At 44.3% G+C, this 15000-nt stretch overlaps 1 protein-coding gene across 1 annotated transcript in view; it reads left to right on the forward strand.

The window, feature by feature from the left end:
- LOC136678775 (potassium voltage-gated channel subfamily KQT member 3-like) overlaps nt 1-15000 on the forward strand; it is a 33258-nt gene that overhangs the window by 6214 nt on the left and 12044 nt on the right. The window contains exons 3-9 of the mRNA XM_066656911.1: nt 7430-7520; nt 9273-9399; nt 10037-10209; nt 11670-11840; nt 12263-12373; nt 13749-13844; nt 14159-14253. Coding sequence (XP_066513008.1) covers nt 7430-7520; nt 9273-9399; nt 10037-10209; nt 11670-11840; nt 12263-12373; nt 13749-13844; nt 14159-14253 — 864 coding nt within the window. The remainder of the gene's footprint in view (nt 1-7429; nt 7521-9272; nt 9400-10036; nt 10210-11669; nt 11841-12262; nt 12374-13748; nt 13845-14158; nt 14254-15000) is intronic.

Here is a 15000-nt window from a genome sequence, read left to right on the forward strand (position 1 = left end):
GTCCTTCACAGGGCAACACAGACACACACATATTCACTCACGCACTCACACCTACGGACACTTTTGAGTCTCCAATCCACCTACCAACGTGTGTTTTTGGACTGTGGGAGGAAACCGGAGCACCCGGAGGAAACCCACATGGGGAGAACTCACCAATTCCTCACAGACAGTCACCTGGAGCGGGAATCGAAACCACAACCTCCAGGTTCCTGGACACTACCTGCCGCGCCACCGTGCCGCCACATATATTTCATTTAAGGCTAAATGAGGATGAAATATTTGGTAATAAACAATAAAAAATGTAAAAATCTCAGATTATGTTTGAGTTGGTGTTTATGAGTAATGAGTCTGTCCTCAAAAGCGCTGCTATTATTCACAGTGACGTCACAAGGGGAGCAAATACAAACTTAATGCCATCAAATCCTCACAGCAAGCTTCTACAATCTCATGTAAAGTCTTGCCCGTTCCCTGAAGAGTAGAGACTGTTAATTCTGTAAGAACACACCTGATTAATATTCCTCGGTTCAGAATTTTGGGTATATAGTGTATGGATGGAAAAGCAGCCTTGGTTTTGGAAAGTAAACACACACACAGACACACACACACACACACACACACAGAGAGAGAGAGAGAGAGAGAGAGAGAGAGAGAGAGAGACTGGGGTGTTACACCTTTGACCTCTCTCTTGCTGTAGTTAGTTTCTGTGCCTTCTGAGGCCTTGTCACATGACTTGTTGCCACGGAAACATCTCCATGAAGAGGGGAGCTGCTCAAGTCCCTTCTGACATACACACACACACAAACACACAACACACACACAAAGAATCACACACACACACATAACTGAAATATTTGATGTGTTTGCTTTGAACTGCTAAAATGTCTCTCTCTCTCTCTCTCTCTCTCTCTCTCTCTCTCTCTCTCTCTCTCTCTCTCTGTGTGTGTGTGTGTGTGTGTGTGTGTGTTTGTGTAAGCCTGTTTCCTCCACATAAGTTCCTCCACCAATTTGTTTTCCCATTAATATGTAAGTTGCTACCTCAATCTTATTATTTTGAGATTCTATGTCAATATATTTAGATAGTAAGATATTATCACATTAATTTGAGGTATTAACAATTGAGATATTATACTGTACGTTATCTCAATACAATGAGATAGTAACTCAAAACATTGAGAGAGCAGTTTATATATTAATGAAGAAATAATTGGTGCCTTTTTTGTATTATTTTATGTGGAGGAAACGGGCTTCCATATGTGTGTGTGTGTGTGTGTTTCCTTTAGAATCATGATGCAGGGATATGCACCATAGAGTCTTCTGTTGCTCAGCAACTGTACCAAATTAGATCAGAGCTAAAACAGAGCGAATACCTTCAACCTACACAGAGACAGGCGCCGTGTGTATTTGTGAGTGTGTGTGGGCGTGGGGGGTGGCAAAATACAGGTTCAATGCAAAGAAAATGTGTGTTGGACAAGACCCTGCATCTTCATTTTTAGCTGTTTATGTGGTCTTACGTAATTCAAAAAGTTAATGGGTCAATAGAAAGAACAGCCAAAATGATTCAAAACAAAACAAATTAAACTGTATGTTTACTTTCATGGTGTTTATATGTGTAAACTTTGTATAGGACTCACGGGGTAAAAGAACAACAGCAAAGAGATATAAAAACAAACTAGGTTTAAATTAAGTATTTTATTTACTTGATTTTTATTCTTGAATTGTCTAAGTAAATAAATTGTGAGCATTGTGTGTGTGTGTGTGTGTGTGTGTGTGTGTGTGTGTGTGTGTGTGTGTGTGTGTGTGTGCACTTGAATGATAGCAACTGTAGCAGGAAACAAAGTGTGTATTAAATGTCTCTGGTTTGGACATGGAAAACTTTACACTGAATAAAAGAGAGAGAGAGAGAGAGAGAGAGAGAGAGAGAGAGAGAGAGAGAGAGAGAGAGAGAGAGAGAGAGAGATGAGTGGCTAACTGGAAGGAGCTGAACTCATAGTGATTGTAATTTCCTGCTCATATTCATAACTTCTCTATCTCTATCTCTATCTCTATCTCTCTTTCTCTCTAACTCATACCCCCCCCCCCACACACACACACACACACACACAATCATCTTTGCTGTAAGCTGCAGTTCCTGTAAATCAGCTGAAAAGATTTGAAGGTGCTTTTAGTCTTGACCTCACTAATAACATCAAATGGTCTCTCTGTCTTTCTCTCTCTCTCTCTCTCTCTCTCTCTCTCTCTCTCTCTCTCTCTCTCTCTCTCTCTCTCTCTCTCTCTCTCTTTCTCTGTCTCTCTCTCTCTCTCTCTCCCTCTCTCTCTCTCACCCTCTCTCTCTCTCCCTCTCTCTCATTCTCTAGTTATCTATCTATCCATCTCTTTATGTATGCTCATAAATATCTTAAGTGTGTGTGTGTGTGTGCGTGTTTTTAAGTGTGTACGTGGGGGGGGGGGGGCGTTGTTGGTGGTGTAAGTCTGTGTGTGTGTGATTCACAATTGTTTAGGTAAGTACCATCAAATCCGCAGAGCAATGTTAAAACCTCCAGTTGATGTGGACGTGGATCAGACACAGCAGTGCTGCTAGAGTTTTGAAACACTTCCGTTTCACTGATGCAATGAGAATAATCCACCAACCAAATTCATCCAAAAAGGGGGAAAAGGGGATAAGAAATTATGCAGAGCAAGATATTGACTACAGTCTGTAACTGTTGAACTGCAAAGTCCTCCTGTGGTCAGAGGAGCTGACAGAATGGACAGTGAATGTAGGTGTAGGTAGGTGTTCCTAATTCAGTGATTGCTCAGTGTATATCACCTGTTCACCCTCTGTCTCTCTCTCTCTCTCTCTCGCTTTCGCACACACACACACACACACACACACACACACACACACACACACACACACACACACACACACACACACAGCTGCTTTCAGCCCGGAGTTCATATATTAACTTAACACAAACACACTCAGCAGATGATAATCATGCTAATGATCTGCAGAATGATAATGGAGGTAACAATTATGACAGATTGGACAAGAAGGATTCCAATAAACCCATGGAGATGAAGTGATGAGGGAGAGAGAGAGAGAAGAGAGAGAGGGACAGAGAGAGACTAAGGAATAGATGGAGAAGGGGAGATGAGTCAGAGGGAGGGAGAGAAGAGAACCACATAGAGACAGTAGAAAGGAAAAGAGACAGAGACAAAGAGAGCGGAAGTTAAGGAAAGAGATAGGGCAAGGGTGATAGAGTGGTGTGAGTGAGTGTGTGTGTGTATGTGCGTGTGTGTGTGTGTGTGTGTGTGTGTGTGAGAGAGAGAGAGAGAGAGAGAGAGAGAGAGAGAGAGAGAGAGAGAGAGACTCATTACTCCTGTTGAACTGCTCCCTCATTTTTCTTCATTATGATAGTGGTGACATGTTTGATGAATGAGTATGTGTGTGTGTGTGTGTATGTGTGTGTGTGTGTGTCTGTGTTCCTCTGTGAATCAGGTCATCCATGATGTTTTGATGTAAGTTGGGAGTTTTAAATTCGGCCTTTGCTTTCTCATACCACCGTTTATCACCAGTTCTTAAGCTTACTGTGGCTCAGTGCTTCCCTCCCTCTCTCTCTCTCTCTCTCTCTCTCTCTCTCTCTCTCTCTCTGTTGTTTTAGATTACTACTGGGCCACACACAGAAATCTTCAAAACTGAATAGTTTAAGTGGTTAAACACTTAAGTGTGGGCACAGTGGAGCAGCAGGTAGTGTCTCTGTCACAACTTCTGGGTCCTGGAGGTTGTGGGTTCAAGTCCCGCTCCGGGTGACTGTCTGTGAGGAGTGTGGTGTGTTCTCCCTGCGTCTGCGTCTGTATCTGCGTGGGTTTCCTCCCATACTCCAAAAACACACGTTGGTAGGTGGATTGGAGACTCAAAAGTGTCCGTAGGTGTGAGTGTGTGAGTGAATGTATGAGTGTGTGTCGCCCTGTGAAGGACTGGCGCCCCCTCCAGGGTGTGTTCCTGCCTTGTACCCAGTGATTCCGGGTAGGCTCCGGACCCAACGTGACCCTGAACTGGATAAGGGCTACAAAGAAATAAGCTTCTCAAGCGTTTGGTAAAAAAGATTCTCAGGCATTATGGGAAATGTAGTTCCTGTAGTGAATTGATGTGGCACATCCATTTTGCTCAGTAATACTTGGTAAAATTGACTTTTTACAGTTGTAATTTAAATTGTGGCAGAGCAATACTTCCCAGCTAAATTAGGTGTGATGATGCCGGTGTAATAATCACCAGTTAGCATTCTCCTCTAATTGTGTTGAGCGTCAGGAGATGAGAAAATCAGCAGCAGCTTAAAAAAGATGCAGTTCCTTCATTCCTGCTTTCTGTTTTCATTTGCACGTCACATGCCATCCCAACATTTTCTTTAGGTTTGTGTTTACAGTGCTAAGGTCTTCAGTGTTTTATTCAGTCCATTGAATAAATAGCATTGGGAGTGAGCGCAGTGTCTTGAGCGTGATGGTTAGTACTGGGCTGGGTGTTACATTCATTTACTAAACACATATTAGCTCCCACTGCTAATTAATGTGATTAAAAGCTTTGTGCAGTAGCAGCACCCTCTGCTTAAAGCCAGTCAGACATTGTGCTATTTCAGAAACAACTCAAGCGGCACATTTAAATCGTTTACTGTTACATGAAAGTACATGAAAGTAATCAGCCTGATTTACGTGACGTCACATGGGTGCTCACTCTATGCGTGAAGCGCTACCCCACGCAGATGTTTCTGGAGCGAGCAGCTCTCCGGTCCGTACAGTGAGGCACTCTGTGTTTCAGAAATGCTGAGAAAGCGAGTTTAGGGAACCCTCTGGTGACTGGAAAGACATGGACATGGAGGTCGTTGAGTGCATTGCCAAAAACTATGTTCCATTTGTTATTGTGTATTTTATGGTGCAAAGGCAGCTGTGTCCGATGGCGAGCTCAGTGAATTGGCTCGTGAGCTCTCAAGCGGTTTTTCACATATGAACACTTGATAAAGTCTGGAGAACTAGGTCCGGAAATCTTCTGGAGTTGTCCTTTCACACGTAGTGAACAGTGGGAGATGTTCTGTGTCAGAGACGTCCTCATAGCTGGAAATCCCATTTCACCCCTAGCCCTACCACTTAACCCTTCCATGGAGCCTAGGGGGTGTGGTGTCTCAGTTCTGGATGGGAAAGAGGGATAGGGCTGAGGGGGAGGGCTATATACCCCTTGAAACGAAGATTTTTCAGGGGCACACTTCAAACAAAGGGCTATGAATGCCTTGTGAATCACCCGAAAATGGCTGCACAAGCGATAAAATAAAGCCAAAAATGTCAGTATTTTCTTATTTAAAAACTATAATAACGATTGTATAATAAACATTGTATTATCCTTTACTTTTATTGTTGGTGGCACAGTGGAGTAGCAGGTAGTGTCTCTGTCACAGCTCCAGGGTCCTGGAGGTTGTGGGTTCAAGTCCCGCTCCGGGTGACTGTCTGTGAGGAGTGTGGTGTGTTCTCCCTGTGTCCGCATGGGTTTCCTCCGGGTGACTGTCTGTGTGGAGAGTGGTGTGTTCTCCCTGTGTCTGCGTGGGTTTCCTTCGGGTGACTGTCTGTGAGGAGTGTGGTGTGTTCTCCCTGTGTCCATGTGGGTTTCCTCCAGGTGACTGTCTGTGAGGAGTGTGGTGTGTTCTCCCTGTGTCTGCGTGGGTTTCCTCCAGGTGACTGTCTGTAAGGAATGTGGTGTGTTCTCCCTGTGTCTGCGTGGGTTTCCTTCGGGTCACTGTCTGTGAGGAGTTGGTAGGTGGATTGAAGACTCAAAAGTGTCCGTAGGTGTGAGTGTGTGAGTGAATGTGTGAGTGTTGCCCCGTGAAGGACTGGCGCCCCCTCCAGGATGTGTTCCCACCTTGCGCCCAGTGACTTCGGGTAGCTTGTTACAACAGAGTAACCTTTTTTGGTGTCGTATAGAACCCATTTTATTTTAAAGTGGTACCTGTATGTGTTCACTCAGACATTCCCCAGACTTAGTGTAAGGGTGCCAGCTGGGTAAAGTCCAGGTAGCATTTGGCACAGATGTTAGGAACATTAGCATTCGCACATACAGCTCCTCCAGGTAAAGACTGGAAATATTCTGGCTGACTGTACATGTGTGAAAGTGTCACAAGGACAGCCCCCAAAATCTCTGGAAGCCAGAGATCCATACCAACACCAATGGACTCTGCCGTTTTATGCGGTTAATCATGCATTCTGTTTTAGTTTTATTTAATTTCTATGAAAAACTAAAAGGCCCCAACGCCTTTGAAAGTTCTTCTCTTGACCTTGTGAATGCAGCATCTCCGAGGTCTTGTATGTGTGTGTGTGTGTGTGTGTGTGTGTGTGTGTGTGTAGGTGGCAGAGGGAGATTATTATCTGATTCACACACTCTGCATTTTTTTTTTATTAGCTCTCTGGTGCAAATTGGTAGCAAATGTCCCTCAGGTGCTATAGCTCTCTCTCTCTCTCTCTCTCTCTCTCTCTCTCTCTCTCTCTCTCTCTCTCTCTCTCTCTCTCTCTCTCACACACACACACACACACACACACACACACACACACACACACACACATTCCGAATGCTAAAATATTATGGTTAAAAACCATGGCAACTAGCAAGTGAAACCCCTGAATCCATTATAACCATAGCAACAGTGTCAACAGGTCAACTGAAAGATGGACAAAAAAGAATCAACAGGGTACAGTTGGTTATATTTTTATTCTCTCTCTCTCTCTCTCTCTCTCTCTCTCTCTCTCTCTCTCTCTCTCTCTCTCTCTCTGTGTGTGTATGTTGTGCTGAGAGGGTGGAGAGGCTAAGCCAGATGTATAAGATGCATAAAGACAGACACAGACACACAAATGCACCTGCACACACATATTGTACGTATGAACACACACTACTAACACACACAGTTTTTCAGACATTACTTATATGTTCATTACTGATCTCCTGATTAAAATAATCCTCTTGTTATTTATACATTACTGTCATTGCTTTATGCTGAATGTGTTATTCACGCTTAGATAACAGCGCCCTCAGCTGCACACATCTGGGATTGTCAGTATGGGAAATTGTCAGAAATGTACATTGTATTTACATAATGTTATATTTGTCGTAGTTAGCACTAATACAGAACTAATATTTTATGCTAAAAATACTTTTTAATAAAGGGGACAGGTTTTAAAATGGATGTCAAATTATGTAGAAGGTAAACAGCTACAGCACTGCTGTGTCTGATCCACTCGTACCCCCACGTCAGTGTCACTGCAGCGCTGAGAATGATCCACCACCACATCACACCTGCTCTGTGGGGGTCCTCTGGGTGTCCTGAGAGCTGGAGAATGGGGGAAAGGGGCAAATAATGTATGCATTTGAATAGAGACTGTCATTAATTCTCTCTCTCTCTCTTTCTCTCTTTAGGTTTCTGATAGTTCTGGCATGCCTGATTCTTGCTATTCTTACCACATTCAAAGAGTATGAGGATGACTCCGGTCACTGGCTGGTGGTTCTGGTGAGAGTGGTTGTGTGAAATAATACCTAAAAAATTATAAAATTAAACAAACCAGTAGAAAAGGTGTTTTTCCTGTTTTGTTTTTTTTTTTGAGAAAATTCCCCTCAAAAACACCATTGTCTAAAATAATCATATGATAAATAAACAATAAAAACAAACTCAGGTTTTTGTTATTTTCCTAAACGTACACTTTGGCCCTAACTCAGAGTAAATCCATGTTTTATAATGACGTAGGAATCAGGTCTGTAACTTCAAAGTAATGTGCAATAGTCTGCATGTTGTCCCAATTTTTAAGCACATTGAGCTAAATATGAAGTGGAATGTGACTGTCTGTGAGGAGTGTGGTGTGTTCTCCCTGTGTCTGCATGGGTTTCCTCCGGGTGACTGTCTGTGAAGAGTGTGGTGTGTTCTCCCTGTGTCTGTGTGGGTTTCCTCCAGGTGACTGTCTGTGAGGAGTGTGGTGTGTTCTCCTTGTGTCTGCATGGGTTTCCTCTGGGTGACTGTCTGTGAGGAGTGTGGTGTGTTCTCCTTGTGTTTGCGTTGGTTTCCTCCGGGAGACTGTCTGTGAGGAGTGTGGTGTGTTCTCCCTGTGTCTGCATGCGTTTCCTCCGGGTGACTGTCTGTGAGGAGTGTGGTGTGTTCTCCTTGTGTCTGCGTGGGTTTCCTCCAGGTGACTGTCGGTGAGGAGTGTGGTGTGTTCTCTCTGTGTCTGCGTGGGTTTCCTCCGGATGACTGTCTGTGAGGAGTGTGGTGTGTTCTCTCTGTGTCTGCATGGGTTTCCTCCGGGTGACTGTCGGTGAGGAGTGTGGTGTGTTCTCCCTGTGTCTGCATGGGTTTCCTCCGGGTGACTGTCTGTGAGGAGTGCGATGTGTTCTCCTTGTGTTTGCGTGGGTTTCCTCCAGGTGACTGTCGGTGAGGAGTGTGGTGTGTTCTCTCTGTGTCTGTGTGGGTTTCCTCTGGGTGACTGTCTGTGAGGAGTGTGGTGTGTTCTTTTTGTGTCTGCATGGGTTTCCTCTGGGTGACTGTCTGTGAGGAGTGTGGTGTGTTCTCCCTGTGTCTGTGTGGGTTTCCTCCGGGTGACTGTCTGTGAGGAGTGTGGTGTGTTCTCCCTGTGTCCACGTGGGTTTCCTCCGGGTGACTGTCTGTGAGGAGTGTGGTGTGTTCTCCCTGTGTCTCCGTGGGTTTCCTCCGGGTGACTGTCTGTGAGGAGTGTGGTGTGTTCTCCCTGTGACTGCGTGGCTTTCCTCCGGGTGACTGTCTGTGAGGAGTGTGGTGTGTTCTCCCTGTGTCTGCGTGGGTTTCCTCCGGGTGACTGTCTGTGAGGAGTGTGGTGTGTTCTCCCTGTGACTGCATGGGTTTCCTCCGGGTGACTGTCTGTGAGGAGTGTGGTGTGTTCTCCCTGTGTCTGCGTGGGTTTCCTCCGGGTGACTGTCTGTGAGGAGTGTGGTGTGTTCTCCCTGTGTCTGCGTGGGTTTCCTCCAGGTGACTGTCTGAGAGAGGAGTGTGGTGTGTTCTTTCTGTGTCTGTGTGGGTTTCCTCCGGGTGACTGTCTGTGAGGATTGTGGTGTGTTCTCCCTGTGTCTGCGTGGGTTTCCTCCGGGTGACTGTCTGTGTAGATTACCTTCAGTTATGTGTATGTGTGTGTGTGTGTGTGTGTGTGTGTGTGTGTGTGTGTGTGTATGTGTGTGTTTGTGTTTGTTTGCTGAGTCAGACAACTGAATATTAATGGCATCTTTCTATATTTTCTTGCAGGAAACCTTCACCATCTTTATTTTTGGCTCAGAGTTTGTGCTGAGGATCTGGGCGGCAGGATGTTGTTGTAGATATAAGGGCTGGAGAGGGCGCCTGAAATTCGCCCGAAAACCACTATGTATTCTGGGTAAGTACTCCCTCTTTCACACAGAGATACACACACACTCTGATCAGCCATTATATCCAAACGACTTCCTTTGTTATTACACTCATTGTCTGATCAGCTCCATTGAACCTATAGATGGATTTATGGTTAGAGTCCCATGAAAGATCTGCAACGACACTAATATGGTGTTAGTCTGTGTGTCATTCTGGTACGACTGGATCAGACACAGCCCTGCTGCTGTGACCACTCACTGTTCACTTGTTCTCCCCCTGTAGATCAGACACAATAGCTAATGTGCTGCTGTACAGTTTGTGTTAGCCGTCTTGCAGTCCTTCGTCAGCGGTCACAGGATGCTGCCCACATGATTATATTTATATATCTTTATATATATTTCTGTGTTTCCAAATATTTATGATTTTCAAATCCATCCATAAATCAGAGTCTGCTGGAGAGTGTTTGACACTGAGAATGCTTTCCAGTCGTGGGGAATGGAACCAAACATCTCCATGTCTACAACACACACTTAGCATTTCATTCACCACTGACCTCCACAGTTCTGTATAAGGAATAATGATGATGATGGAAAATAAGTGTAATCATGTCTTATATTATCTCTTATCTCAGTTATTTAAAATTGATCTTGTGTGTGTGTGTGCAGATATTTTCGTGTTGATAGCATCCGTGCCAGTGGTGGCACTGGGGAACCAGGGAAATGTTTTGGCCACGTCCCTGCGCAGTCTGCGTTTTCTGCAGATCCTGCGCATGCTGCGTATGGACCGCCGCGGCGGGACCTGGAAGTTATTGGGGTCGGCTATATACGCCCACAGCAAGGTATATACACACAACGTCTTCAAAAGGATGAACTTAAAGTCAGCATGCCCAATGCCAGCGGCTGAGGGGTGTAAACTCCCAGACGTTTGCTGAAGAGATGAAGCCTCACCTGCTGCGCTCGAGTGCACAGTCACTACTCAAAAAGGCACTGGAGGCATTGCTGCTTTCGAGGCAGAACGATTGTAATTGGTGCTTGTTTGACATACACTGGGTGGAGATTTACAAATGCCATGCTATAAATCTGTAAAGCTCTGCCTCGACTCCCGTGGTCTGCCTGATGCCAGAAATGTGTCTGGAAGAAATAAGTGTGCAGTATAATTTTCTTTTTTTATTCTACACTTAGATCTGCTTCATAATTTGTTGGAAGTGCTGCAAAAATATTAGGTTTTACTTGAACGGAGGATAATGTAACTGCCTCTGAGTTGAATAGAGCATTATTGCTGCCTCTGAGGAAGCAGAGGATTATTAACAATTTATTAAACAGAACAGAGGTGCAGCAGGTAGTCTCTCTGTCACAGCTGCAGGGTCCTGGAGATTGTGGGCTTGAGTCCCGCTCCGGGTGACTGTCTGTGAGGAGTGTGGTGTGTTCTCCCTGTGTCTGCGTGGGTTTCCTCCAGGTGACTGTCTGTGAGGAGTGTTTTGTGTTCTCCCTGTGTCTGCGTGGGTTTCCTCCAGGTGACTGTCTGTAAGGAGTGTGGTGTGTTCTCCCTGTGTCTGTGTGGGTTTCCTCCGGGTGACTGTCTGTGAGGAGTGTGGTGTGTTCTCCCTGTGTCTGCTTGGGTGTCCTCCGGGTGACTGTCTGTGTGGAGTGTGGTGTGTTCTCCCTGTGTCTGCGTGGGTTTCCTCCGGGTGACTGTCTGTGAGGAGTGTGGTGTGTTCTCCCTGTGTCTGCGTGGGTTTCCTCTGGGTGACTGTCTGTGAGGAGTGTGGTGTGTTCTCCCTGTGTCTCCAGGGTGTGTCACTGCCTTGCGCCCAGTGATTCCGGCTAAGCTCCAGACCCACCACCGCCCTGAACTGGATAAGGGTTACAGACAATGAATGAATGAATGAATGAATGAATGAATGAATGAATGAATGAATGAATGAATGAAACAGAACTGAAGTGTACAGTAAAAAGAAAATAGAAAATTCTATCACACACACACATTTCTCCCAAAGACATTTCTGGCAGAGTCAGAGCAGGCAAACCATGAGGGTGGATCATTATTGGTGTATGGTGTGGAATTGGAAAAATTCTTCCCAATGCCTATATCTAGGTTCCTTCTGCCTCAAAGTCAGCACTGCCTCCAGAGCCATTTTGAGTAGTGATTTTGCTCATGAGCTCTGCTACATTATCTTTATTTTCTGATCCAGAACTGAACATGGTGACAAATGACTATGTTCCAACATCTGGTTTAAGCAGAATTTACACAGATGTTTTACCATGAGTGTGATGATGACATGTGTGTGTGTGTGTGTAGGAGCTGATCACTGCCTGGTATATCGGTTTCCTATCCCTGATCTTGGCCTCGTTCCTCGTTTACCTAGTGGAGAAAGATGTAGTCACAAACTTGGGGCCAGAAAGAGAAGATCTGACCCCCACGCCTCAGCAGGACTTCGACACATACGCAGACGCTCTGTGGTGGGGGCTGGTGAGAGAAAGTTAACTTTATAAACAGGCACTATTTCTGGAACATACTTTTGTTCAGCTGCTTGGAGCACCCACTGTGGACACAGTGTGTATTATCTCTTTACAAAAACTTTAAATGGGATGCTCTGGAGCAGCTGCACATGAGCTTAAAGTCACCATGCCCAATGCTAATCTTTCAGGAGTGATGGAGCACCATCCAATGCATTAGGGAGGTGTTTGTGATCTAGAACTAATTACCAATCATCATTACCTGACATCATTAATGTCCTTACTGCTGATTGCCATCAAATATTCACCAACATTCAGTGTATACACTTTTACTGCATTAAAAAAAAAGCTTGTGATGAATACACTTCCTTTCAGAAGAAGTGACAGACACATTTGCACATTTTGTGATTCAGTGTTGTCTGATCCCTGCGGCAGATAACCTTGACGACGATTGGATACGGTGATAAGACGCCAAAAACCTGGGCAGGACGTCTCCTTGCTGGAACCTTCGCTCTCATTGGGGTCTCCTTCTTCGCTCTTCCAGCTGTGAGTACACCTGTCTCTCGTGAGATTGTGGTAGGGTGACCAGATGTCCTCTTTTACCCGGACATGTCCTCTTTTTTAGACTTAAAAAAATGTCCGGGCGGAATTTCACAAACATCCGGGATTTTGTTTTTCTAGAGCTTACATAGAACTTCGAGAAGCGTTTCATTCACAAGCTAGCCCTCCCCTACTCCGTTTGGTTTGCTTGAGTGAGAAGGGGGTGTGGTGAAGTAGTCTAGAATCTTCGACTATAGAGCTACCGTTATTGGTCGATAACCTTCTCTGTAAACATTTAATTGGTCAGTCTGCACGTCAGTAGTCCTTGTTTACGTTAGGCAAAGCTTGTGTACCTACACTCATCTCGAGCAGCTATGGCAAAACGTAAATGTAAATTCTCGGATGAATTAAAAAATACATTTTCATGTTTTGTGTAGCAAATAAAGGTGTAAAGGACCTAAAAACACACATAGGTTCAGCTAAGCATACAACAGCAGCGAGGGGCGAGAGCCCCCCCTCCCCTCCCCTCCCCAGACGTGTCCTCTTATTCACCATCTCAGATCTGGTCACCCTAGATTGTGGTCATAGTTCATATCCTTTTTAAAGGTTTCTAAATGAGCTCCCGTGACCCTTCACATTATGAAACAGCCATTGTACTGTCTCTTGGGCAATGTCTGACCCTGATGCTGTTTGCTGGTGCAGTATTCTGAGGAAGGAAGCCACAGAGTTGAGTCTAAAGTGTTTGTATTAAATGCTGCTGGCTTTGTGTTCCAGATACTAAATATTAGTGCATCTTTATCCTGGCAGTGTTATAAAGCAGTGGTATTGCAGTGGGGGTGCAGCAGGGCTAATAAATGAGAAGTGTTTGAGCACTGCTAGCACTGCTACCATTAGCTACCATTTGCCACATTTTTCCAGATTTAATATTCAAATGTTTCTTGTGATTGACTGCGTTTGTATAGTAACCTGGGTTTAATAGGATGATTACAGATCTCTCTGTGTTTGATTGGTTTTGTCTTTAAAGCAGAGGTTCCCAAAATGTGGGGTGCTACAGAAATGTTGGGGACCATTGCTTTAGAGGATCATGGGTTCTGATCCCTGCATGTTTTATTGTTTATTGCGTGTTTGATTTTATTTATCGTTTATTATTTGATTGTTTGTAGGACAAGTAAGTTCTAATCTCTGTGATTGATTGGCTTATTTTGGGTATTTCACTGTTAGACTGACTGTGTCTGTAGGGAATCCTGCATTCTGCTCATCTTTGTTTGATTGGCGGTGTCTGTAGGGGATGCAGGGCACTGATTTCTCTGTGTTTGATTAGCTGTGTCTGTAGGGAATCCTGTGTTCTGATCTGTCTGTTTTTGATTGGCTGATTCTGTAGGGGATCCTGGGATCAGGTTTGGCTCTGAAAGTTCAGGAGCAGCACAGACAGAAACACTTTGAGAAACGCAGACATCCTGCTGCTGGACTCATACAGGTAAACTCTTAACCAATCACTGTGCACATAATTAACATATCTCCATCGTGGACTTCTGAATGCACACACACTGTTTACAATGTCATAGAAAATGTTCTGAAGCAACTGGACATGAACTGGTTAAAGAAAACGAATGAATGAATGAACGAATTAACTATGTCCTGCCCATTCTAATGGATACCTTTTATTAAATTTTCTATTAGTGTACCTTCTTAAACCACCTATTGCTGCACAGTTTGTTAGTTATCCTGTAGTCCTGACTGAATCATTTTGGTTGGTGGACTTCTCTCAGCAAATTCCGGGTTGTGTTTAAGGCGGCGTGGAGATACTATGCCACTAATCCAGTCCGAGAAGATCTTATAGCGACGTGGAGGTTCTATGAGACAGTGATATCTCTACCCTGCTTCAGGTACATTACACACAACACACACACACACACACTCACACACACACACACTCACACACACACACATATTTCCTTTATGTTTACCCCTAACGTTCCCCTATGTTTGTATGTTTCTTTGTTTTTGTTGTTTTTATTATTATTATTTATTTTTTTATGTTTATCCAGGTTTTTGCCAAATATTCTCTCCTCAATTATTAGTTGTCATTAACCCTGTGGATCCCGTTTGCAAATCACGAAAGACTACCACTGACTCACCTGACTCACCTGAACAGTTTGTTTAGTTGGAAGCCTGTTCCTCCTCGTTGGACTTGCCCCTCGCCAGATATTCCCACCTAAGGAGTTTCTGAGTTCCTCTGAGTCTACGGTGCTGCATCTGTGGTAGTGCCAGCAGACCACTGTTACCCTGTGACCCAGTTTCATGTGTTTGATTCCCAATCAAATATGCAATTAAAGGTGATGTCCACAATTTTGTTTACTTAAGCACTTTTTGCAAAAGTCCTCCTAATGTTGAAAAGCTTGAACCAAAATAAGGGATTTTGCTCTTTCCCTGCTCCATTTTCCTTCTTATTTTTACTATTTCAAATACCTTAAGGTGGAAATGACACTTTATTTGGGAGACTGCTAACCGCATGAATGTAACCCACTGAAAGATCTACAAACCTCGAGTTACAAATGAGTTTCTGTGGGATTTCAAACAGTGAGTAAAAACTTACACGTTACACTTTAGCCGTGTTCAAATAACAGTTGACC

The sequence above is a fragment of the Hoplias malabaricus genome, chromosome Y (genome assembly GCF_029633855.1).
Source record: "Hoplias malabaricus isolate fHopMal1 chromosome Y, fHopMal1.hap1, whole genome shotgun sequence".
NCBI classification, from domain to species: Eukaryota; Metazoa; Chordata; class Actinopteri; order Characiformes; family Erythrinidae; genus Hoplias; species Hoplias malabaricus.